At 41.0% G+C, this 27,261-nt stretch overlaps 1 protein-coding gene across 1 annotated transcript in view; it reads left to right on the top strand.

Moving 5' to 3' along the window:
- GPR156 (G protein-coupled receptor 156) overlaps positions 1-27,261 on the top strand; it is a 75,559-nt gene that overhangs the window by 40,691 nt on the left and 7,607 nt on the right. The window contains exons 3-8 of the mRNA XM_017513522.2: positions 7,260-7,389; positions 7,640-7,750; positions 14,032-14,157; positions 15,377-15,472; positions 19,397-19,633; positions 26,568-26,726. Coding sequence (XP_017369011.1) covers positions 7,260-7,389; positions 7,640-7,750; positions 14,032-14,157; positions 15,377-15,472; positions 19,397-19,633; positions 26,568-26,726 — 859 coding nt within the window. The remainder of the gene's footprint in view (positions 1-7,259; positions 7,390-7,639; positions 7,751-14,031; positions 14,158-15,376; positions 15,473-19,396; positions 19,634-26,567; positions 26,727-27,261) is intronic.

Here is a 27,261-nt window from a genome sequence, read left to right as displayed (position 1 = left end):
GAGGGACAGTGGGGGGTGGGGAGTTGGGAAGAGATAGCATGGGGAGAAATGCCAGATATAGGTGATGGGGAGGAAGGCAGCAGATCACACTGCCATGTGTGTACCTATGCAACAACCTTGCATGTTCTTCACATGTACCCCAAAACCTAAAATGCAATAAAAAGAAAAAGGCAGTGCTGAGTGTGTGGCTTATGACAAAACATAATTTACAAATTTATTGGCTTCAAGGATGTAAAAAAATATAATTTACTGACTTCAAGGATGTAAAAGACATGCTTCCTAGCCCATCTGCAAGCAGCAATTCAATCCAACATCAGCACATTTTCTGAAGCCTGGGGGTGGGATGCATGTTGTTAACCTCAGATGCGGTTGCCTGCTGAGAGTCTGTAATCTGTGTGATCATGAAGATGAGATCTCATGTATCAATTGCTTGACAAGGGGTACATCGTATCTCTGGGCCTGTATGACCCTCAACACATGATATAAGAAATATATTGGACAAAAGCATTTCCTGGGAGAATTATCCAGCAAGAATTCAGCCAATGGCAAGGAATTTTTAAAGTGGCCAGATCTCATTGGAGACAAGTAAACATAGATATTCATGTGCATATGTGAATATACACTCCTTTAAGGTGCTGCACCTTCCTAGAAACAAAGAGAATGAGAGAAAAAAAAGCATTATAGGCATCCTGTTAGGATCCTATCTCTATTTATTTTTAGACTCCTTTCAGCTCTATGCTGAGAGGGGAAGCAAAGGAAGGGCTCACCAAGAATGCAAAGCTTTTTAAAGAGGGTTTGGGGTGTACAGATTTGCTAAGTGGTGGAAACCCAGTGTCTGTGGAAGTTCACAGTATTCATAACACTCAGAGCCCCCCAAATATCTCTGACCCTTGTATTCACTAATTCCAGAAAATTTTCAGCTATTCCGGGGGACTCTGGGGATCTCCCTGAAACCACTACAGTTACCCAGAATGCACCCCTGCTAACATGCAGGCATTGAACCAGTTCCTGACTCTCCCCCGACTCTCACAGATCTCTGGCACTTTAAGAGCCATATGGCACACGTGCCTAGCCATCAGCTTTCTGCCTAACAGAGGAGTGCTTTCCCAGGGAAAACTAAGATTAGGGAAGAGGACAAAGAAAAAAGCGATGGGGTTTCCATATCCATTAATCAATTCATTCAATAGATGGTTATGGAACACTTAACCATTTTCCAAAGACTGTGCTATGGTGTGAGTTATAGAATAAGAAACAGCTTGGCTTTTGAGGACTAGAAACTGTCTAGTGGAACTAACATTAAAAGGCAGTAATATAACATGATAATTGTACTGATGCACATAGACCCTGGGGTGTACTATAGTTGAGTGGAACAGCAAGGAGGCCGTGTGGCTGGAGTGGGGTGTGCTGTTCTGCTGTCCCTTGGAAACACCAGGCACTTACACACCGCGAGGCTTTGAAATGGCTGTTCTCTCTGTCTGGAATATTTCAATACATGTGTCTGCATAGTTCATCCTCTTTCTCTCCTGATTGCTTGTTCATATGTTACCTTCTCAACCAGGGCTGTGATGACAACCCTATTTAAAATTGTAAACTATCCTCAGAACTCTGAATCCTTATCCTGCTCTATTCTCTTCTCCTGCCCCCATCCAGCCACAGTACCTATTACCTTTTAATATACTACATAACTTACTTGTTTATTATTATGATTTTGCTTATTGTTTTCTCCTCCCAATAGAATTGTTCATGATATACTCCCAGAACTAGAATACTATGTGAACATTGGAAATAAAACAAAAGAAAAAAGAAATGAGGTCTAGAAACAACAGCTATCAAATGTGTAGCCTTTGTAGACTGTGGTGAAGACTAGCTTTTCCTCTGGGAAATGGAGAGTCATTGTGGGGTTTTGAGCAGAGAAGTGACATAATCTTATTTATCTTTAATGGATTACTCTAGCTGCTATGTTGAAGATAGACTTGAGGGAAGTGCCAGGGTAGAAGCAGGGAGACCAGTTAGGAGGCTATTTCAACAATCCAAATAAGAAATGCAAAGTAAGACTTTGATCAGGTGGTGGCAGCAGAGGTGGTGAGAAGGAGTTAGATTCTGGATGTATTTCGAGGATAGAGCCAACAAGATTCATGACAGATTGGATGTGGGTGGTCAGCAAGAGTCAGGATGACTCCAAGGTTTTTGGTCCAGGCAAATTGAAAGGTGGAGTTGCCATTATCTGAAATGGGGAAGAATGTGAGCGATTGAGGGAGAGACTCAGAGTTAAATTTTGAACAGATTGTAGTCAAATTGGTGTTGGGATATTGGTGTTTAGAATTCCTGAGGGGAACCGTTCTGAATGACCCTAAGACCCAGAGTGTAACCTGGGGACAGGTGTCTGAAGAGAAATAAAGTGAAGTCATTATGATTGAAGAATTGAGAACTCTGGAGGCTGAAAGGATAATGAAATCTCCTAGGATGTTCTACTAGGATGGTGGCCCAGGCCCAAGAGTAAGGAATGGGGCCAGACATTATGATAGACAGTTTAAATACAAATAGTTAGAGGTCACACTAATATTAGCTTGAGGTGTGAAGAATTTTAATTGGGTACAGATTGATGTATACATTAGAAATAAGAAATCAAAAGGTCAAATTTGCTGAAACATATCAGATAACATTATGATAAAGCTCTTTGGAGTTTTGAGATAGATTTATAGTCCCATTGTAGCATGGATCAAAAATATTAAGTTTGGAAAGAAATTGGATAAATTTTTACAATTTAAACCTTATTTGTTTTATTAAAAAGCATTTTGGAAACACATTCATACTTGGCTTTGGATAGGTTAAAGCTCAGTGATACCATTTATACCAACTCTTGTAGCATTTTAGAAAGCATGGTCTTGTGACATCTTAGGAAAGTTTTCTATTAGTCACGGCATGCAAACAAGTACCTTGTGCTCCATTCTCTGGCCATGTTTTCAGACTCAGTAAATCCAAGTTCATAAATCAACATTTGATAATGTTTTTGCAACTCATACCATTGAGCTGGTAGTTGTCACTTGAGCATCCAAATTCATTAGAGACTATTGAAATGATAATGCAGAATTATACAGGTTTTGCAGATGTAGTTTGATAATTATCTATATGTATTGAAACCTCACTTGAGAATAGAAAAATCAAGAAAGTTCTTGTCATACATTTCCACTCAAGAAATAAAGAGGAAGAGATAATAAGATAGCTATATAATCCTTTAAAAAAAAATTTCACTTTGTTTCTGACTGACAGTAATCCAATTCAAGCTTTTTACTCTTCCTAAATGGAAGACAAGTAATCTAGATAGTACTGGCTATCTATAATTAAGTATACAATATTTGAATCTATTTGTTTGTGGAAATTATGTGTTTGTGGCTGATTAAAATATTCAGCTATGTAGGCTTCATCTTTTAGCTCAATAGAAAAATAGAAATGACATTGCTGGTTGAATTCCTACCAAAGTGGCAAAGACATTCCCCAGACATACATAATTCACCTGCCGAATTGGAGATGATTCACCTTTCAATGACTTCACAGGTGTTAACTTGGCCAAACAAAAAAGGGAAATCATCTTGTATTCATCTTTTCTTCCCTGAGGCAAGTTTTCAGTAAGATTGCTCAGGAAAAACATCACACTATAGATATATAAGTCCATAGTATGTCTGTTTGAATAATGAATTAACATCACTGTCTGAGAGGTGAAAACTATTCAATGTATATTTCATGGAAAATAACTAAATTGAGTTCCTCTTAACTAAATCAGAAAGGGAAGGAATCCTCAATCAGGATTTCATGCAGCACTGTATCACTCAAGGAAACCTGATTTTATAGCAGTACTAAAATAAAATGGGTCCATAGAAAAATTATGACAGAAACTTACCCATCAGTGATCTAAACAAAACAGACCTGTGGCTGTGAAATCCAGGCAGTTGCTTGGTGAGGAGGTCACTGTCAGATAGTCATGACTCATGTGTAGGAACGTGAGAATGGCCATGGGGAGGAATGGCCACAGTTATGGTCTCACAGGAGTCCACCGACTGCTTCTGCCATTGCTGCAGCTTCTGACTGCACTCAGCGGCTGGTGCCAGGTCAGCAGTACTCTCTGCTCTCAATCAGTGTCAGCACTGGTCTTGCTAATGTAGTACTTTTCTTTAAAAACTGCTTTGTGAAGGTGCTGGTTAGCACTGTTCTTACTTCTGTAGTTAATATTCACCACATATTCCTGTTCTTTTGTGGTGAGACAAAAAAATTAAGGAAAATCACTCTCCATAAGTCCATAGTCTGAAGACATGGAGGCTGAGGTGGCAGACCTGAATGAATAAGTGGACTATACGATAGGGCTAGATCTTAAATTTGGATACAGGAGACTTAGGTAAACCATAGAAGATTGTTCTTTATACATGCAGCTGTTTTGCTAAGTGATAAAGGTGGTATGTTAAGATTAATAAGTCTGAACGTAATGTACAGACTGTATTAGAACAGGGAAAAATTGGTGTTTACTGAGAGCTGAAGGTTATGTCAAAAATCTAAAAAGTAATCTTTTTGCATCATCTTAAAGTTTGCAAAGTTTTGGCACACACATCATCCCATCTTTGCAATAACCTGTGGGGTAGATATAAAGGATAATATTTCATTTTACAGATGAGGAAATAGGAGCCTGTTTCCTGGTCAGACAGGCTCAGTCGGCTGTGAGTGGCAGAGCTGGTATTTTCACCTGTCACACTTGACTCCAGTTCCATTGCTCCTAACATGATTATATCCTGGATAAACATGGTATCAAGAATGGAGAGGCCAGGTGCAGTGGGCTCACGCCTGTAATCCCAGCACTTTGGGAGGCCAAGGTGGGCAGATCACTTGAGGTCAGAAGGTGGAGACCAACCTGGCCAATGTGCTGAAACCCCATCTCTACTAAAAATACAAATATTAGCTAGGTGTGGTGATGCATGCCTGTAATCCCAGCTAGTAGGGAGACTGAGGCATAAGAATTGCCTGAACCTAGGAGGCGGAGGTTGCAGTGAGCCGAGATTGCCCCACTGCACTCCATCCTGCACAACAGAGCAAGACTCTGTCTCAAAAAAAAAAAAAAAAAAAAAAAAAAAAAAAAAAAAAAAAAAAAAAAAAAAAAAAAAAAAAAAAAAAAAAAAAAAAAAAAAAAAAAAAAAAAAAAAATGGAGAGTGAACTTTGGAAGGCTAAGGCAGGCAGATCACTTGAGGTCAGAAGTTTGAGACCAGCCTGGCCATCATGGCAAAACCCTCTCTCTACTAAAAATACAAAAATTTAAAATTAGCCAGGCATGGTGGCAGGCACTTGTAATTCCAGCTGCTTGGGAGGCTAAAGCAGGAGAATCACTTGAACCTAGGGACCGGAGGTTGCAGTGAGCCAAGATCATGCCACTACACTCCAACCTGGGCACAACCTGGGCAACAGAGTGAGACTCCGTCTCAAAAAAAAAAAAAAAAAAAAGATGGAGAGTGAGAGAAAACTCAGAGACTTTGAAATAAGAAGTGAAAGAGGCCAGGCACAGTGGCTCACATCTGTAATCCCAGCACCTTGGGAGACCAAGGAGGGCAGATCACTTGAGGTCAGGAGTTCAAGACCAGCCTGGCCAATATGGTAAAACCACATCTCTAATAAAAATATAAAAATTAGCTGGGCATGTGGCAGGCACTTGTAATCCCAGCTACTCGTGAGGCTAAGGCAGGAGAATTGCTTGAACCCAGGAGGTGGAGGTTGTGCTGAGCCAAGATCGCGCTACTGCACTCTACCCTGGGTGACAGAGCGAGACTCTTGTCTCAAAAAAAAAAAAAAAAAAAGAAAAAAGAAAAGTGAAGGAAACGTGGCAATTGATTGGGTATTTCTGATAAAGAAACAGAAGAAGGAAAATGTGATTCCTAGGTTTCTAAAACCTGGAAGAGGAGGACAGGGAGGTTACAATATAAGCAGCTGATGTTGGCAACATGCCTATTATGTGCCAGGCTGTGTGCCAAGCAGTTTGCCATATTGCCTCATTAAATATTCGCAACTCTTTGAAGGTAGATATTATAATTATTATTCTCATTTTAGAAAGGGTGTGTGTGAAAGTTGTTCTCACTTTTAGAAAAAGAAAAATATCTTCCCTCCAAAACAAGGTTAAGCTTGACCGGACTCATTGGCCTATTGTACCTGGGGCCTGGGACAGTGGTTTGGTGTTCTTGTGTGTATGGATGTATCACAATGCCAGACACAGAGTAACTAAGCTGGGCTCGTGGTGGTTATGATGTTTGCAAATCCAGCACTGCCAAATTGTTTAATACCTCCTAGGTGATTTGCCTGTCGTTAGAATAGACTTCACTAAATGGATAGTTTTGCCTTGGCCCTGGCCTTTAAGGTGGCCTGCCAGGTCATCAAGAGACATAGGTAGGAATGCTTTCCTCCTTAGTTATGATTTAAAAATAAAAGTATAACAAAGTATAATTATCAAATGACTATTAGTAGAAATATTGCATTTATGTATACTATTTAGATTACAATGCCTTTCCTTCTCTTTACTTGTAATTAATTAGTATTAGTCACTGTCCAGTGTGAGCCTGGTGTTTTCCTTAGGTTAATCAGATCACATCCTGAACCTCTGTTGGTGCCCAGGGTATTTGTCTGAAGCCCTGATTGTTCACATCTCCCTCTAACTTTTAAACTTGTCTCTAATCGCATCTAATACTTGAGAAAAGGCCCTTCTCCAATTTCCTGCTTCTAATCCCTTCCTCCTCTTTCCTTCTTGGTCAAGTAGAGAGAGGAAAATGGTTTACGTATCAAATAAAGTAAATAGTATATGAAAAAAAAAAAACCCAAACCTCTTTCCAAATAGTAGTTTACCTTACAGCTCATTTCTAAGGGCTCCAAACTCTCTATGGGTATCTACCTGCTGGTTATTTATTCCTAAACTGCACATGGCAGTCCCCTAGCAACCGGACTTCATGAATAAAACCCAACTCTTCTCCAGTACCACCTGTTTGTAGGTAGTCAGCCTTCTTTTAAAATACTTGGAGTTATACAAGCAATAAGTACCAGAGTTTAGTTCTTTTTGAAAATGAATGTAAAGAAATCATAAGTTTTCACAGGGCTGTAAAGTGGTTTCTTCCCAGGGGTCCTTCACTCCGAGGCTGCACTGGAGATTATGCTGGTGAGGAAGCTTTGATCTTGCAGGTCTTAGGCCCCAAGGCAAAAGGTCATGGCTGTAAGTGTCTTTCTTCCTGATCTTCTCTAGGATTGTGAAGATGTCCAGTCCCAATCTGAACATTGTGACCTTACTGGGCAGTTGTCTGACTTACAGTAGTGCTTACCTCTTTGGGATTCAAGATGTTTTAGTGGGGAGCTCAATGGAAACTCTCATTCAGGTAGGTTAAGTTTTAAAATTTGGTTTTGACTATAATGTTAAAGTTTTAATGATTTTCCTAAACCAGCTGCTTCCATGGGTGGTGGTTACCTTTATCCTTGGTGTGGGCACTTTTTGAGCAATCCTAGAACACTTGGTGAGGTTCACTCTGTACCCCGTGCCCTCTGTGGGACCCAGACCCTATACATCAGAGCATGTTGCGAACTGACAAAGGTTACTCTTGTGACTCTTCTGTCCCCTTCCACCTATAGACAAGACTGTCCATGCTGTGTGTTGGGACCTCGCTTGTGTTTGGCCCCATTCTGGGAAAGAGCTGGCGACTCTACAAGGTGTTTACCCAAAGAGTCCCGGACAAGAGAGTGGTGAGTAGGCAGCAAGTATGCAATGCTTGACTGTGGATGGCAGCTTCACTGTTGCTTAACAGCTAGAGAAGCTCATGTAGATTATTGAGCCTAGCCCCTTTCAGGACATCCAAAGTTCTTGTTTCTCATTCCAAACCCTGGAATCATGTGACCTCATAAAGCCCCAGTCCTGAAAGGCTGTGGATCAATGCTGCTGAAGATAGGTCTTCAAACATGGGCTCTGGTTTCTATGTACCCCAGGCCCTGTGGGGACATGTGAGCTGGCCAATACCTGGCACCAGTTTGAGGCAGAACAAGATGCCCAGAGACTGTTGTTTGGCACAGGTGTGAGCTGGAAGTGAAAGGAGGAAGAGTGATTACAGAGAAACTGTAGCAAGTAAGTAGTTACTTCCTTTCTTGAAGCCCAGTTCTTTTTTTATGTAGAAGGTAGTTCTCTGTACTGAGAAGCAGGTGCCTGGAGCAGTGAGCAAGGAAGAGCAGATAGAATCAACCCTAAGTTATGAGGCAGCCAGATCACTGACTGATATTTATCAGTCATCAACTTAAGCACATTTCCCCATTTTATCAGGTTGTCTGATGAGACTGTGCAAGCCTCAATTCCTGACCAATGTAGGCCCTGCCCAGACCCAGTATGTCATTCAGTTGGTGTTTACTTCTCTGGAATGATAGGGTTTTTTTTGTTTTGTTTTGTTTTTTGTTTTTTTTTTTTTTAGCAAATGTTATTGAATCATGGTGCATTCTTACCAAAAGCTCAGCCGTGAGCAACCATACATATGAAGACGATTGCCTAAAAAGACAAAAACTGCATTTATCACTCAAGAACACTGATTTCTTTTTTAAAACTAGCTTCATTGAAGTATAATTAACATGCAGTGAACTGCACATATTTAAAGCATATGTTTGATAAATTGTGACATGGATACACAACCAAGACACATGGTGCATAATGAACATATGCCTCATCTTCAAAAGCTTCCTCACACCCTTTGTTATCTCCCTCTCCTGTCCAATCCTTATATCCCCTGTTCCTGTCCTCAGGAAATCATTAATTTGCTTGCTGTCACTGTAGATGAGTTTGCATTTTCCAGAGTTTTATATAAATCAAACCATACAGTGTGGACTCTTTTTTCCTCTGGCTTATTTTACTCACATAATGTTTTTATGAATATTATAGTTATATATCTATGTTGTGTGCATCAATAGTTCTTTGTTATTGCTGAGTAGTATTACAATGCATAGATATACATTTGCTTATCTGTTGATGGATGTTTGGGTTTTTGCCAGTTGTGATTAAAAATAAAGCTGCTATGAACATTCATGTACAAAGTCTTTGTTTAGACATAAGCTTTTATTTCTCTTGGGTGAAAACCTAAGGGTAAGATGGTTGAATCAGAGGGTACGTGTATATTTGACTTTTAAAGAAACTGTCAGACTGTTTTTCAAAGTGGTTGTACCATTCTGCATTTCCACCAGCAACGTTATGAGAGTCCATTTCCTTCACATTCTTGCCAATATTTGTTTTGATCAGTCTTTTTCATTTTAGGCATTCTAATAGGTATGTATGGTAGTATCTCATGGTTTTGAATTTGGCTTTCTCTAATGCACTATTGAGCATTATTTCACATATTTTTTTGTCATCTGTATATCCTCTTTGGCAAACTGTCTGTTGAAATCTTTTACCCATTTTTAAATTGGATTTTTTGTTGTCTTATTATAGAGTTTTGAGTGTTCTTTTTATATTCTGGATACAAACCCTTTATCAGATGTAAGATTTGCAAAGATTTTTCTTCCAGTTCCTTTTAATTTACTTCAGAGGGTCTTTCAAAAATAAGACATTTCTAAATCTCATGAAGTTCAATTTACCAATGTGTCCTTTTTTGGGGGATTTTGTTAGTTTATTTGTTTTCTGTATTTTTAGTAGAGATGGGGCTTTACCCTGTTGGCCAGGCTGGTCTCAAACTCCTGGCTTCAAGTAATTAATCAGCCTCAGACTCCCAAAGTGTCGGAATTACAGGCATGAGCCACCATGCCTGGCTCCATGGATCATGTTTTTGGTATTATATTTAAGAAATTTTTGGCTAAATTAAGGCCCCAAAAGGTTTTCTCGTGTTTACTTTTAGAAATTTTAGAGTTTTAGCTTTTACGTTTAGGCCTGTGATCCATTTAGAGTTAATTTTGGAACATGGTATGATGTATTGGTTGAATTTTATTTTTTTACATACAGATATTTGATTGTCCAGCACCATTTGTTTAAAAGATTGTCCTTTCTTCAGTGAATTACCTTTGTATCTTTGTTGAAAATCAGTTGTCCATAGGTGTGCAGATCTATTTCTGGACCCTCCATTCTGTCTCACTGATGTGTTTGTTTATCTCAACAGCAAGGTAATATGGTAATATTACCTTGATTACTGTAGCTTTATACTAAATCTTGAAATCAGGGAGCATTAGTCCTCCAACTTTCTTCTTCTCTTTCAATGTTGTTTCGGCTAATCTGGGTCCTTTGAATTTCCATGTGAATTTTTGAATCAGTTTACTGATTTCTGCAAAAATTATTTGGGTATTATGTTGAATCTAATAGATCAAATTGTGAAGAATTGGCATCTTACTAATGTTGTGTCTTTTGACCTATGAACCCATTTTTTTAGGTCTTAATTTTTCCCAGCATTTTTTTGTACTTTTCAATATTGTTCTTTCACATCTTTCATCAAACTTATTTCTAAGTAGTTTATATTCTAATGCTATTTTATATGTTATTATTTTTTAAATTTTACTTTCCAGTTGTTTGTTGCTAATATACAGAAATATATATATATATATATATATATATATATATATATATATATATATATATAATAAAACATTCAAATTATACATGCAAAACTATAGAATATATTTTGAGACACAGCCTTGCTCTGTCACCCAGGCTGGAGTGCAGTAGCACGATCTCAGCTCACCACAAACTCCGCCTCCTGGGTTCAAGCGACTCTCCTGCCTCAGCCTCCCAAGTAGCAAGGATTACAGGCGCCTGCTACCACACCCAGCTAATTTTTGTGTTTTTAGTAGAGATGGGGTTTCACCATGTTGACCAGGTTGGTCTCGAACTCCCGACCTCAGATGATCCACCTTCCTCAGCCTCCCAAGATGCTGGGATTGACAGACATGAGCCACCATGCCTGGCCACAGAAATACAATTAATTTTTATATGCTGAGCTTGTTTGCTGCAAACTTGCTAAACTATATGTTAATTCTAGCAGCTTTTTTATAAAGCCTATTAGATTTTCTACATAGATGATCATATCATCAGTGAATAAAGATAATTTATTTCCAATCTCTTGTGTGATTGCACTGGCTAGAAACAATAGTACAATCTGAATAGAAGGGGTGAGAGCAGATATCCTTGTTATTCTTGATCTTATGGGAAAAACAGTCAGTCTTTCAAAACTAAGAATGATATTAGCAGTAGTTTTATTGTAGATGCCATTTATTCAGTTGGAAAAGTACTATTCTATTATTTTGCTAAGAGTTTTAAACAAGAATTGATGTTGGGTTTTGTCAGATGCTTTTACTGAGTCTATTGAGATGATCATATAGTTTTTTTGGTTTTTTTTTTTTTAGTTTATTCACATGGTGGATTACGTTAAATGTTTTTTTTGAAAATCCTTATACAATAGACTTTGTTTTTTAGAGTGGTTTTAGGTTAACATAAAAATTAAGCAGAGGGTACAGAGGTTTTACATATACCCTCTTTCCCCACACATGCATAGCCTCTTCCATTATCAATATTCCCCATCAGAGTAGTATATTTATTACAATTGATGAACCTACATTAATATGTCATTATTGCCCAGAGCCTGTTCTTTATATTAGGGTTCACTTTTGGTGTGGTACATTCTATGGGTCTGGACAAATGTATGACGACATGTATCTACCATTACAGTATTATACAGAGTAGTTTTACTGCCCTAAAAATCCTCTATGCTTCTGCTCTTTCTCTCTTTCTCTACCCATATGTTAAATGATTTAGGATGTCAAACCGACCTTCCATTCCTGGGATAAACCCTACTTGGTCATGATACATTATCCTCTTCATATATTGTTGGATTCATTTTTAAAAACTTTGTTTAGAATTTGTACATTCATGTTTTTAATACATACTGCTCTGTAGTTTTCTTGTAATATATTTTTCTAGTTTTAGTATCAGGGTAATGTTGGCTTTATAGAATGAGTTGAGAACTATTCTCTTCTTTTCAATTTCAGGAAGAATTTCTATATAATTGCAAAATTATATAGCCAGGATTGCACCATTGCACTCCAGCCTGGGCAACAAGAGCGAAACTCCATTTCAAAAAAAATATATATATGTATTATATATATAAAACACATATAATATGTATAATATATAATGCATATATAATATTCATTATATGTAATTTATATACATACATATATAATATGTATTATATATAATACATAATTATATATAATACATATATAATTATATAATACGTATGTAAAATATATTTTTTGAGATAAAAATATATATATTTTCGAGATAAAATATATTTTTAAATATATATTTTATATATATATTTTATTTCTTTATTTTTAAGACCCAGACTTAAAAATAAATTGCCCAGGCTGGAGTGCAATGGGGCGATCTCAGCTCAGCGCAACCTACAACTCCCAGGTTCAAGTGATTCTCCTGCCGCAGGCTCCCAAGTAGCTGGGATTACAGGCATGTACCACCATGCCCAGCTAATTTTGTATTTCCTTTAATGCTGAATTTTTGCTGAATTTTGTTATTTTCTTTAATGATATTTAAGTAATGAAAACTAATCATGTATATTTCTGTTTAGCTACCATTTTCAGTGCTCTTAATTTCCTGTATAGATCCACATTTTTATCTCAAATTATTTTCCTTTGCCTGAAGGATATCTGACATTCTAGTGTGGGTGTGCTACTACTGAATTCTTTCAGCTTTTGATTATCTGAAAAAGTTTTTATTTTAACTTTGTTTCTGAAAGATGTATTACTGAGTATAGAATTCTAGACTGAAATTTTCTTTTCTTCTTCCAGTACTTTCAAGATATTCTTGCATTGTCTTCTCACTTGGCCTTGTATCTGATGAGAAGTCTCATTTTTTTTTATGTCTACACAAAATATGTCTTTTTTCACTGTTTGCTTTGAGTAGTTTCCCTTTATTACTGGTTTTGAACAGTTTGATTAGGCAATTGGTTTGTTTTTAATTTTACAAACACCTTGAATCATGTAACTGGTTATGCTTCTTTCTTTCCATTGGTTCTCAAAAGCTCAGATCCACATTTCTTCTGCCCCAATTAATAAATGCTATTATATATACACTCTTCATCTGAGCCTTCATAATTCCCTTTATTTTCTCTCTTCCCTGATTTTTAATGTTTTAATTCTGTCACAGTACATGTTTTTCTCAATTTTATTTTTGTAGTCACAAAGTAACTAACACATTCCCTTCATTCTAAGTCAAATATGGATGGTCCCTGACATATAACAGTTCAACTTACAGTTTTTCTATTTTACAATGGTGTCAAAGCAATCTACATTCAGCAAAAACCATACTTAAAATACCCTTACAACCATTTTCACTTTCAGGACAGTAGTCAATACATTTCATGAGACATTCAATACTTTGTTATAAATTAAGCATTGTTTTAGATGATTTTGCCCAGCTGTAGGCTAATGTAAGTGTTCTGAGCACATTAAAAGTAGGCTAGGTTAAGCTGCAATGTTTGGTAGGCTAGGTGTATTAAATGCATTTTTGGTTTATGATATTTTCAACTTACAATGGGTTTATCAGGACATAACCCCATCATAAGTCAAGATCCTAAGTCAATCTGTATTTCTTATGTATATAAAGAAAATGCTAATGATTCCTCCTGCATCTCTGAATCCCAACCTTTCAGTTAATAATTATTAACAGTATGGTGTGAAAATGTCCATATCTATGTGCTCATATAAACATTTAGAAATAACAGTTTATTTATTTTGTAAAGCACCTTGAGGCCTTTGTGGGGAAAGGTAGGATATGAAAAAGTTAAACAAAGGGAAATGTTTAATGGGAATAATGATATAAACATAGAAGTCATTGTAAATATTTGGTGTCTGTTTCATTTTTGATAACTACATTTGAAGCACCTTGGGAGGGCTGGCCTTGGAGCATGTAGCTGAGAGTGCATGGGATACTCTAGCCCCTGTGTCGTATAGCCAGTCAACAAGGAAAAGTTTTGACCTTGACTCTTTTTCAGATTATTAAAGACCTGCAGTTGCTGGGGTTGGTGGCAGCCCTGGTGATGGCTGATGTGATCCTGCTCATGACATGGGTGCTGACTGATCCCATCCAGTGCCTCCAGATCCTCAGTGTCAGTATGACGGTAAGGGGCCAAACCCCTAGGGAATCTCATCCCCAAACTGGACTGACCTCTGGATACACAGGAGTCATCCTTGCAGCAGGAAGATAAAGGACTCCAAGAGGAGGGAAAGTCAGGAGCTGTGCCTTCCATGAACTCCTTGCCCTTGTCTGCTGCCACTCCCACTGCTCCTCATGCCCAAGTGTCTCTTTGTGGGCATCCAGTGAGATGTCAGCATGCTGGAATCTGCCTGGCAGTTACCGCCACTTCCACGTTATCAATAATGAGAACTTTCAGCTATGGGCAGTTATCTTCCCCTAATTTTAGAGGTGGAGGTAGTAGTTTGAGGTGGGCTTTGGAGTCAGTCAGCCCTGGTTCAAATCCCAGCTGTGTGACCGTGGGAAAAACTCACTAAGTCTGTTTCCTAATAGGTAAAATTGAGATAATAATAACTACCTATTGTATAGGGGGTTGTGGCAAAGATTAAGTGAAACACTGTAGGTGAAAGACTTAACCATGTCAGTACATAGTATTCAATTGTTAAGTATGTCTGGGCACAGTGGCTCACAGCTGTAATCCCAGCACTTTGGGAGGCTGAGGCAGGTGGATCACTTGAGGTGAGAAGTTCGAGACCAGCCTGGCTAACATGGTGAAACCTCATCTCTACCAAAAAATACAAAACTTAGCCAGGCATGGTGACACGTGCCTGCAATCCCAGCTACTTGGGAGGCAGAGGTTGCAATGAGCCAAAATTGTACCACTGCACTCCAGCCTGGGTGACAGAGTGAGACCCTGCCAAAAAAAAGAAAAGAAAAGAAAAAATATAAAGCATTATACATCTCTAGCCTCACAAGAGGCTGAGGAATACAGTAGAATTGTGGAATTGTGACATTACAAGATTAATGTTTATGGATTCAATGATTTACAAAAAAGCAGGTGCAAAATGAAATACGTTATTATTTTCTTGAGGCATTAATTTGATTGGGGTAGCAAAGCACATAACTGAGGGGTAAGCCATACTGTCACCAAGCACACAGCTGTTAGTCCAATTTTATCATCTCTTCTCCTAACACGTGTCACTCTCATTTAGGTTCTAGTGGAGTCACCTAAATGCTACAGTTTTTACATGCTAAGGGGGAAATCATGTGCTATAGAAGAATTCACGCGCCAGGATATTCACAAAGATCTGCTCTGTTTCTGGTAATTGTGGACACCTTCAGTTCTGACTCTGTGTCCTTTCTAGGTGACAGGGAGAGACATTTCCTGCACTTTAACCAGCACCCACTTCTGTGCTTCCCGGTATTCCGATGTTTGGATTGCTCTCGTTTGGGGATGCAAGGTTGGTAACCATATCTCCTTGGGATATGGTCTCTGTCACTAATAAAATGGATATGAAGAGGGAATTACAGGAATTAACAAGGTGTTGTCTGCAAAGAATATTGAACTCAGAGGAGATCTCTGTTGATACATAACCTCAAAGCCATGACCATTTTTATTTTTCTATTTTTATTTGGGGAGACTTTCCCAACTCTTTTAGACTCCTTCATTCAGTCCTCCCCCAAATCATTTGGAATTCAACCACTGTCTCTCCCATTAATTGGCCTGTTTTTTTTAATGATTTGACAATACCAGTTTTCCCTTCAGCTTCTCTGCAAGGGGAATTATGAGGAGACATTTGACCCAGCGTTATTTGTTCTCCTAAGTGCCTTTAGATTTGGGTCAAGGTGTCCTGCTGCCTTTCACCCACCTGACTTTCTTGCTGTGGTTGGAAGCAAGGCTGGCTCTGAGACAGATGGCAGCATTCACTGTGCCCTTTGAGGGGTTCCAGCTATCTTAAAGTAGCTCCCATACTGCCCCAAATCTCTCACCATTAGACTCATTTGTCTCTGTTAAATGGGCAAAAGTAAGATATTATTTCCAGAAGGTAGAGGATACCTGCACAGAGCCCTGAGGAAAGTCCTGAGAACAGGACAGCTGGTTTTCAGCTTAGAGGGACAGAGAACTGCTGCTGAGGGGTACAGGGCAGTCCTAATTCCTAAACAAGCAAGCCCTGCCTGACAGCAGGCTACCTGTTGACTATCAAGGCACAGAGGTCTGGTTAACTGATTACTGACAGAAGAAAAGAAGTTTTTGTTGAAATAAGTGCCCTTTAAGGGTAAACTCTGGCTAGAAGCAGTGGCTCACATCTATAATCCCAGCACTTTGGGAGGCCAAGGTGGGCAGAACACTTGAGGTCAGGAGCTCGAGAACAGCCTGGCCAACATGGTGAAACTCTGTCTCTACTAAAAATACAAAAATTACCTGGGTGTGGTGGCGTGTGCCTGTAGTCCCAGCTACTGGGGAGGCTGAGGCAGGAGAATTACTTGACCCCGGGAGGCAGAGGTTGCAGTGAGTCGAGACTGCGCCACTGCACTCCAGCCTGGGCAACAGAGTGAGACTCCATCTCAATTTAAAAAGGGTAAACTTTACCACTCCACCACTAAGAAAGTATTGGAAGTTGTTGCTTCTGAGGAACAGCTCATGGGGTGGGCAGGACTAGGGCAGGGAAACATTGATTTTTAACTATGTGCAAATATTACTTTGACAGGAATTTTTTTTAAAAAAGATTCTAGGAAGTGAACAGCTCTTGATCTTCAGAATTTTGCTAATGGTTAAAAAATGAGCTTCAGATGTGACAGATCAGGGTTTGAATTCTGACTCCACCCCTGCCTTGCCAACCCTGAGCCTCATTTGACCTCTCTGAGCCTCAGTTTACTCATTTTAAAATGGGGGTGGTGATAATATCCCTCAGAACTGTTGTGTTTCTGAAGAGTTAATGCTTGTTAAGGGTTTTCAGCCACTTCTGGCCCATAGCAAGAGCTCAGTAAATGTTAGCCGTTATTATTACTGTTCTTCCCTTGCCCCCTAGACACTTCTGGAAAATACATTGCCTCTGTCGGTTCCTCAAGTCCCTGTAGAAGAACATGTCCTCCCCAGCCCAGAAAGCCACCACTTCCCACAAAGCAACTTACTTTGTGGCTCAACTCGATTTGTTTTCTCCATTGCCTTTTATATACTCCCATTTCTATTTTATTTCACTGTAATATCTTTCCATAGGACAAAGAAAGAAAAGGAAGGAGCATTAGGAAATTTACTGAGCCAGACCCTGTAGACTCCCTGGTCGGTGAGAAGCTCAGGGGAACCCCAATCTCCACATTAAGTACTAGGAACCCCCACCTGAACCTGTAAACTGCCCCATACCCCACGCTTCTCGGCAGTTAAGGCCAATGATATGCAAGGATCAGACATGACTAACTCAAACACCAGCCAAGAATATATAGACACTTGATTCATACATATTTCCCCTTTAACAAGAATTTTAATGGAATTAAAATCTTTTAATGGAATCGTATCTCAACATTTCAAAATCACAGAATTAATTTCATTTGCCTTTGATGAAATTAGCAATGATCCAACTCTGCTGAATACCACCTGATAGCGTCAGTCACCCAAAAGTTTGGCTCCCCTCATCTCCTGACTTATGTGTCCTCTAGTTATTCAAGATCTTAGGGTGGTCACATTTGGCCCTCAGGCCCCATATGGGACACCGGGCATTAGGGGGACCTGGAAGGCATCTCTTCCATGTTGACTCCTTCCCTCCTGCCACAGCCAATTCTCCAAAATATTTTCTTTAAGGCCACCCCTGAAGGAAGAGTTGACCACATTGTATTATTTCAGGGTCACCAGGAGGTGCCCTGCTGATACCTGACCTTATTTTTATCATTAGCTCTCCTTCTGAATCCCACAGTTCCACCCCCACCTCGTCTCCCATAGCATCTTCATGTTCTGAGTCATCAACATTAACATTTTTAGGCTGGGTGCGGTGGCTCCCACCTATAATCCCAGCAGTTGGGAAGCCGAGGTTGGTAGATCACCTGAGGTCCAGAGTTCAAGACCAGCCTGACCAACATAGTGAAACCCCATCTCTACTAAAAATACAAAATTAACCAGGCGTGGTGGCACATGCCTGTAATTCCAGCTACTCAGGAGGCTGAGACAGGAGAATGGCTTGAACCTGGGGGGGAGGGTTTGCGTTGAGCAGAATCATGGCATTGCACTACAGCCTGGGCAACAAGAGCAAAACTCTGTCTTAAAAAAAAAAAAAAAAAAAAAAAAAAAAAACCCTTTTAAAAAAAAAAAAAAAAAAAAAAAAAAAAAAACCATTTTTGTGCTTACCTTAAATCCACCTACCAAACTGAGTGCCTTAAAAGCCAGGACCATGACTTCTTTGTGTCACTATTTTCTGCCCTATACCTACCATAGCCCTGTGCACATAGTCAGAAAGGTGAACCTATATTGAATCTATATGTTATATATTATTGACTAAAGCTTTGATTTCTGTATGAGTGCAGCTCCTATTGGGGAGCAGGGCAGCATTTTAAGCTGCTGCGAGTTATTTTCTCCTTAGTACAAATGACAACTCAGAGGGCAAGTTTATATTCATAGGAAATAGAAAAGAATAGGGCACTGGGTTTCTTGTAGGGGAAACTATAGATGGAACTTTTGCTGCCTGTGGTGCGCCACAGTCTTGACTAGGTCCCAGCCTGCCTTTGTCTTCCCCTTTTTTTACCCTTCATCTCTCATAAACACTCATTGGCACAGAGCCGCTGCTAGCCTGTAGAGATCCTTTGTGTAAATTTTTAAAAGTCCCATCCCTTCTAGTCAGATGCAGTCTTGCAGGTGCGAGGCTTGGCAAGCATGGTGCCTTTGGGCAAATTAGAGAAAAGAGCCCCTTCCTCTGGGCACTGCCCGGCTGTGGCACTTGACTTGACAAGCAGATGACAGGTCACTTTCAGCTTCTATGTGCACCCTCAGCTGAGCAGGCCAACACTGACAATGGCTGTAGCAGCAGTCACTACCAGAGGTTCTTTGAGCCCACTGCCCTCCTAGTGCCCGACAGCTCTTTCTGTAGGGATTCTAACCCACCCACATGATCCAGTACTATGCCTTATCTCAGAAGAATTCTGTTTAATGGCTGACTTGCTGACTTCTGGTAAACTAATTCTCAGTAAAGGAGAGGAAAATAACATTTACGAAGTACCTAGTAGGTAAAAGGGGCTGCCCTGAGGGTTTTCCTATGTGGTATCTTAGTAAATCCTCATAGCAGTCATTAAGGTAGGTATTATTATCCTAATTTTACAGATGAGGAAATTGGTTGCAAACCTACTGCTCTTTGACCTGTTGTTCCACTTTTCTGAGCCTCCATCACCTCTTCACCTCCTAGGGCCTGCTCCTGCTGTATGGTGCCTACCTGGCTGGCCTGACTGGCCATGTCAGCTCCCCTCCTGTGAATCAGTCCTTAACCATCATGGTAGGGGTCAACCTCCTCGTACTGGCTGCTGGGCTTCTTTTTATAGTCACCAGATACTTGCACTCCTGGCCCAACCTGGTCTTTGGACTCATGTCTGGAGGGATCTTTGTTTGCACAACTACAATCAACTGCTTCATCTTCATTCCCCAGGTATGGATTTTGCGGGGCTGGTCCTCTCAGTCACTCCAGAGTTTTTTACTGACAAATTGCTCATTTTGTTTTCTGCTGATACCTTTCCATGCCACTTATTGGAGAGTCAGAAAGCAGACAGGGGATCCTAGTGAGCTGGTTGTCTTTGTCCTTCCTCATTGTCCTGGTCAGCAAGGGGGACAGGCCAGAGTGGTCCAAGTGGTGGTGGCTACCCCCGTTTGCACTCTTCACACCTGTGGTGCCCGTCCCTTGGGGGTGGTCCCTCACAGTCCCACTTCTCCACCCACCCTTCAGTCTGCTGTGCTCATTCCCAACCCTCCCCTCATTTCCGTCACATTATTAATCTTCCCTTCACTAGCCTGGGAGCAAAGAACCTTTATATTTTTCCAATTGAGGATTGTAGACTCATAGGGAAAAATCCATTTGGAACTTTATGATTTAAAATGCTTTTTCTTTCTTTTTATTGGAAGAAAATAGAGAACATTTCCCTGCTTTTTACAATAAAGAGAAGTAGAAACTAAATAAAAATGTGTTTCATATTATGGGGATTTTAAAAAATTAAATGAGGGAGGAAGACAGAAGCAGAAATAGCCAGAAAACAAGAAAAAGGGAGTTAGAGGGATCAGAGAAGGAATCCTAGGCTCAGAAAGGAAAGTGATGTGGAATTGTTCATGCTATGCCCTGGGGACCACATATATCTAGGTTAATGAACTTGGCATTAGGCACTTTCTTGTTTCCCTCCTAGTTCTCCTTTTCTTTCCTCTGAGGCCTCCCTCATCCCACTCCTTCCTTATGACCCTGTCCTGATCCCCATTGCAGCTTCCAGTTGACTGTAAACTAATTCCTCATGAGGGAGCTAACTGATAATGTAAATGTTGCCTGATGGCAGGTTACAGTGTATTTGTGAGAGGGAAGAGTGCACTTTGGGGCATGATGGTGTGACACAGGCATAGCCCTGTTACAATTCTCCTCATTACAGTACTCAACAGAATACATAAATATGGAAAAATCTGCATCAACAGCATTAGAAACTGTGGATGGATATTGCCTTTGTGCCAAAAACTGGAGGAATTTTTGCCAAATCTTAATGTTGTAAAAACTGGAATGAAGGAAGCCATTGAGAGCTGAGGCTTGTTTGTCTGGGATGAGGCAAAAATGGGCTCTGAGAAGAAAGGACTGTTGCTCCCTGGGAGACAGGGGAAGGGAGTAGGCAGGGGCCTTTTGGGAAGTCCACCCCTTAGGCCCTGTGGCCAACACTGTCGATTGGTAACCTCTTTGCCAATGTCTTTCTTCCTTACTTGCCTGCAGTATAGAGACTGAAACAGCTAAACTCTTCCTTTGCCAGCCTCCCATATAGATAAGGGTGCTTATATGGCACCATTTTGAACACTAGAGGTTTTCTGGGAAGCTTCTGAGAAAGCTTTCACTTTCCTGAAAAAGATCATAAGCATAGCAAACATCATCCCTTTTACCTTCTTCCTGCCTTGAAAGTATGTGATTCCTGGAGGTATGGCAGCCCTTTTGTGGCCATGAGGAAAAAACCAAGAGAATATAGTTATCATACTAGGAAAATATAGCTCTTTCGTTGTAAGACTATAAATTCTGGAGGAAATGATCTGGGAAGGGAGTCTGCAGTTCACAAGAAGAGGACTACAAATGTCTCAAGATTTAGAGAATCTGCCTTCCTCTGAAGTAGAAGGGTTTAGAAGATACCGGACTTGTCAATAGAATTCAAAGGATATTGTCTCTGTTCAACTAAAGCAAACCAATATGAAAAAAACCTACTCTTAATAAAATATTGAATAAGGATTTAAAATATTGCATTAAATCTAAAATCTCAATAGAAGCATTGACACTACAAAATATTGAATTAGTGAATTACTTTAAGGAAACAGAAAATAAGAAAAAAAAATGAGAGACTAGATAAGAAAATATGGAAAACAGCTGGGCCCAGTGGCTCATGCCTATAATCACAGCACTTTGGGAGGCTGAGGCAGGCCAATCACCTGAGGTCAGGATAGTTCGAAACCAGCCTGATCAACATGGTGAAACCCCATCTCTACTAAAAATACAAAAATTGGCTGGGCGTCATGACATCTGCCTGTAATCCGTTACTGGGGAGACTGAGGCAGGAGAATTGCCTGAACCCAGGAGGCGGAGGTTGCTGTGAGCCAAGATCACATGATTTCATTACAGCCTGGGCAACAAGACTATCTCAAAAAAAGAAATACAGTGTAGGAAAAACAAAACTAAAAAAAAAAAGTTATATATTAGTTATATATTAAAGTGAGTGGCAGAGATAGTAAAAAAAATATCAAAAAAAAAAAAAAAAAAAAAGTAAAAGAAAAAGAAAAAGAAAATATGGAAAACATCTAGGGATACAATTGAGAGCCGATAGGAGCCTCTGAAGGAAAACAAAATTATTTGGGGCAGAAGTCATTATCAAGGAACTATCAGAGGAAAGCCTTTCTGAACAAACAAGGCCTTGGTCAGAAAATTGAATTAACTGGCAATCTCCATGATGGCACCCTGCTTACGGCTCCGCTCTCCACCCTCACCTCTCACCACCGCCCTCCTTGCATCCCAAGCCTCAGCTGCATCACTTCCACTTTGCCTGGTGTTGGAGTCCTTAGCAGCTAGGACAGTTGTGATATCTGGGTACTCTCATATACACACAAAAATGCAGGGTGAAGTGCTGCTTGAAACCTGCCTTCCAGGTTTTCACTAAGCAACAAGCACTTGATTTGTTGAACTGGGAATGGAAATGGAATGATTATGAGGTACAGGAATTGGGTGGATGGACGGCGCTGGCCTTTTTCCCTCCTAGCTTTCTTAAGCTTCCTTTCTCTTACTCTGTCTTTCCTCTTCCATTTTCTGCCTTGTGCTTTTTTCTTTTTCTCCTCTGAAACGAACTGACTGTGATGTGAAACTAAAAAATACTTTTTGTAGTCTGTTGTATTTTAGGTTTAGAAGGTGAGTTCTTTTTCAAAACTAGAAGTAACTGAGGTCTGTTAGGTTTCTGTCTGTTCCCCCTCTGGCTCAGAGGTCTTTGATAGAAAAACAATTCTTTCTGTGATACTTGCACTGTGTATTCGTAGAAGAGAAGGACAGCTGAGTAAATTTGGTAAAGTGCGTGAGGGGAGCTATCTGGGTAGGAATTAGGGGTTGCAGCAAGATGGGATTCCTTCTTGCCAGTGAGCTTTTAGTCAGGACTGTGATGGGAAGGGTTTGTGAAAGCAAAGGCACAGATACTTCCCAGGGCAGCTAGGCAGCGCCAGAGAGCGGATGAAATGGATGACATTACTAAGGAGGCAAGGGGGGCCCAAGAAGCCTTCTTTAACACAGGCACTCAGGAAATGCCTGAGTGTTTATGCCAAGCACTGAGGTCATCCCTAGGAGTCAGCTAGCCGCTGCTTTTCTGACCTGAATATAACCCATCCCGCAGCACTCCGCTCCCTCGGAGAGACAGGCAGGTCCTGAGGTAGGACATTATTTTCTCTCTCCTCTAACTCCCAAAGCATTTCGTCTGCTCCTCCCTGAAGATGCATAGGCCTTTCTAATCTGCCTTATAATTATCCATATATGTCCCAGCACCCCTACTAGACCAATGAGCATTTTAAAGAAAGCTTCCTTCATTTGTTCATGCATCCAGCCAGCCAGCCATTTATTAACTGCTGGGAACCTGCACTTAAACACAGGGCCTGCCTCTAGGTCTAGTGGGGAGCAGACATGAAAGGAATTATAATACATGTGTTGAGAGCTTTGAGAAAGGCCTTCCCCAGCCCATCTGGGAACTCGGTGGCACCTTCTCAGAAAATGAGGCTGGGCATGGTGGCTCATGCCTGTAATCCCAGCACTTTTCAAGGCTGAAGTGGGTGAATCGCTTTAGCCCAAGAGTTCAAGACCAACCTGGGCAACATGGCAAAAACTGGCCTCTACAAAAAATGCCAAAATTGGCCAGATGTGGTGGCTCACACCTGTAATACCAGCACTTTGGGAGGCCAAAGCAGTTAGATCACTTGAAGCCAGGAGTTTGAGACCAGCCTGGTCGACATGGTGAAACCCCATCTCCACTAAAAATACAAAAATTAGGTGGGTGTGGTGGTAGGTGCCTGTAATCGCAGCTACTTTGGAGGTCAAGGCAGGAGAATCACTTGAAACCGGGAGGCAGAGGTTGCAGTGAGCTGAGATCATGCCACTGAATGGCCTGGGTGACAGAGTGAGACTCTGTCTCAAAAAANGGGGGAGAGAGAGAGAGAGAGAGAGAGAGAGAGGGATAGAGAGAGAGAAGGAGAGAAGTTATGTTTGGAGCACCACAGTCTTTATTATTTTGAAGCCCAAATGGAAACCAGAGGAAGAATGACAAGAGCGGGGAGAGGCACACCTATGGAGCTTCTGAGGCCCTGCTGGACCCCATTAAGAGTTGACATTCAGTCCCACCATATTAGTTTCTTATTGCTGCTATAACAAATTACCACAAGCTCAGTGGCTTAAAATAATACAAATTTATTATCCTAAAATTTTGGAGGTCAGAAATCTGAAACAGGTCTTATTTGGCTAAACTTGAGGTGTCAGGAGGTCTGTGTTCCTCCTGGAGATGCGAAGGGAGAATCTGTTCCCTTGTCTTTTTCAGCTTCCAGAGGCCATCTGCATTCTTATGCTCATTGTCCCCTTCTCCACCTTCTGAGCCAGCAGGGTTCAAATCTGCCAGAAGAGATTCAAATCTCTCTCACCACTGTTTCCATTGTCGCATCTCCTCCGACTCTGGCTCTCCTCCTTCCCTCCTATAAGGAATTCTTAGGATTACATTGGGCCCACCTGGATAATCCAGAATAATCACACCTCTCAAAATCCTTAATCACATTTGCAAAGTGCCTTTTGCCACATAAGGTCACATACTCATAGGCTCCAGGGATTAGGATGAGAAGGAACATCTTTGAGAAGCTCCTATTCAGCCTGCCACACCCCCTATAGCCCACAGGCTCAGAAAACCAGAATCTGTGTGTCCTTCTGCAGGAAGGCAGAGGAGAGGCCCTGATTTGTGAAATTTGTAGCTGGATTCCAGAAACCCTGAAGGGTCGAGCCTTAAGGATCAGTATCTTCACAAATAAGGAATGAGGGGCTAGAGTAACCAAGGGGTATCTTGGCTCTACTTGGCCAGTTTGGGGAGAGAAAGACCAAAAGCCCTGGGAGAGTCTTTAGGCCAGTGCTGAGCTGCTCCTCTGCCAGCCTTGCAGAGAGGCCTCAGGCTGAAAGTGCTGGGGGAGACAAAGGAAAAACTGCACCACCACACTGCCAGGGTCAGTGTGAGGCGAATAACCCTAGGAGGGCTGATTCATCCACCCAAGGCCACAGATGACCTTGTGGTGTTGGCTCCAGTAGCTCCCAAATAGGGTGGTGAGCTGAGAGCATCCTTTTGTGGGAAGGAAGTCTTCAAGAAGGGCATCTGAGAGGGAGCTACCAGGCCTGACCCAGCACAGGTCACACAAACTCCTGATGCCATGAAAGACTCATGATGAGTCAGCAGAGAACCCAAGAGAACTTGGGTGATAATATCAATTTCAGTGGTATTAAAGTTGATGGCAGGATTCAGAATCCTATCTGAGATTTACAAAATTTGGTTTATACCACATGGTCAGAGCTTAATAAGTGTTTGATGGATGAGTAAAGAGAGCCCAGGTTCCCCTTGAGGCTACCCATGGACACCACAGCATCATTTCTAGAACCAAGGTCCCAAGGTCCCCAGTGTCCATCACTGGGCCACTTAGTTATGAGAATTTCTGAGGAGAAAACAGAGGCCTTCCGCACCATGGCTTCCTGTGTCACTCATATTACTGGCATTTGGCGGGTCAGGAGTGCCCCACAGACACAGGCAGAGGCTCCTGTTTCTATGTTCAGCTTCATCCTTGTTAAACTAAAGCAGCCCAGGCTTCTGCAGAATGTTCCTCAAGACCAGTTTCTCCTGAAGAGCCTTCCCTGCACTGCCACGGTTAAGTCTCTCTCTTCATCAGCTGAGTGAGGACGTGCAGCCTGGCATGGTGTCCTGCTTACAGCTGTGGTTCTGCTGCTAAGTGGCTGTGTGAGCTTAGACAGCCACACTCCTGAGCCTTTCCTAGTTGGTCAAAGAAATTAGATGATGAGCTAGAGCATCCCACTGTGGTGAGGGGGACTCCCTCAAAGGCTCTCTGAGCCTTGATTATTGACTTGAGTTAGAAGTCCACCCAGGGAACTGAATTTTCAATAGCAGCAAGCACACCATTAATGAACAAATGAAAAAGAATTAAATAGCTGAATACAACTAGAAAGTTTCATTTGAAACATATAGTGTTCAGATTGCTTAACCCCAGGCTAGCTCCTAACTCTAGCTTTAGAATGTGGTGGTAGAAGATACTTCAGCTCTAGTCTTTTTTGATCAGTTTGGCAATGAGTAGGCAGATGGGCTAAGGCTGTTCTGTTTTATCTACCTGCCTTATTCTTCCTTTGGAGGTTTTTGTTTGTGTTTGTTTTTAGAGTTTTTTTGGTTTTTGTTTTGTTTGTGTGTTTTTTGGAGATTGGGTCTCACTCTGCCACCCAGGCTGGAGTACAGTAGCATAACAATAGTTCACTATAGCCTCAAACTCTTGAGCTTAAGTGATCCTCCCACTTCAGCCTCCTGAGTAGCTGGGATTATAGGAGTGAGCCATTGCTCCTGGCCCTTTGGCATTTTAAAAATTATAAAATCTTAACATTCTCTATACCTTTTGTCATTACCATCTCTGAGCCCTCCAGAGCAAAATACATTTTAAGGAGAGAATAGCTCATGCATGTGTGTGTGTGTGTGTGTGTGTGTGTGTGTCTATGATAGTGTCATTCCTTGGTGTTTACAAGAAAGATTGAGATAATGTGTTTCTGGGTGTGTGATTAAATAAATAACATGTGGTCTTTTATCTAACAGCTGAAGCAATGGAAGGCATTTGAAGAGGAAAACCAAACAATCAGGCACATGGCGAAATATTTCGGCACTCCTAGCAAAAGCTTCCATACCCAGTATGGTGAGGAAGAGAACTGCTACCTGAGGGAAGAGAAAAGCTCCATGGAGAGGCTTCTCACAGAAGTAAGCTCCGCCCCTGCCTGGAAGATTCCCTGTAAAGGATCCAATCATGCATCGGTGGCCCCAGAGGCTCTTAATGCTAATGTTCTCTTTTCCTCTCATTCTCCCACATCCCTTAAAAGCAAGCAAAGCCTCACCATTTCCCCAGTGACATGCATCTACTTCATTCATTCAATGGACAGATATAAATGAGTCACTCCTATGTGCCAGGCATTGTGCCAGTGAACAGTGAACAAAAGCATAGTTCTTACCCTCACCGAGCTCACAGCCTAGTGGAGGAAATAGATATTCATTCATTAAGCAAACATATCATTATAAATTGTCATAAGAATTATGAAAGAAAGCCGGGCGCGGTGGCTCAAGCCTGTAATCCCAGCACTTTGGGAGGCCAAGGCGAGGCGGGTGGATCACCAGGTCAAGAGATCGAGACCATCCTGGTCAACATGGTGAAACCCCGTCCCGTCTCTACTAAAAATACAAAAAATTAGCTGGGCATGGTGGTGCGTGCCTGTAATCCCAGCTACTCAGGAGGCTGAGG

Source organism: Cebus imitator, unplaced genomic scaffold, assembly GCF_001604975.1.
Source record: "Cebus imitator isolate Cc_AM_T3 unplaced genomic scaffold, Cebus_imitator-1.0 Scaffold494, whole genome shotgun sequence".
Taxonomy (NCBI): domain Eukaryota; kingdom Metazoa; phylum Chordata; class Mammalia; order Primates; family Cebidae; genus Cebus; species Cebus imitator.
Note: the sequence above shows the minus strand (reverse complement) of the source record. Positions and strands in the feature narration are given on the sequence as shown.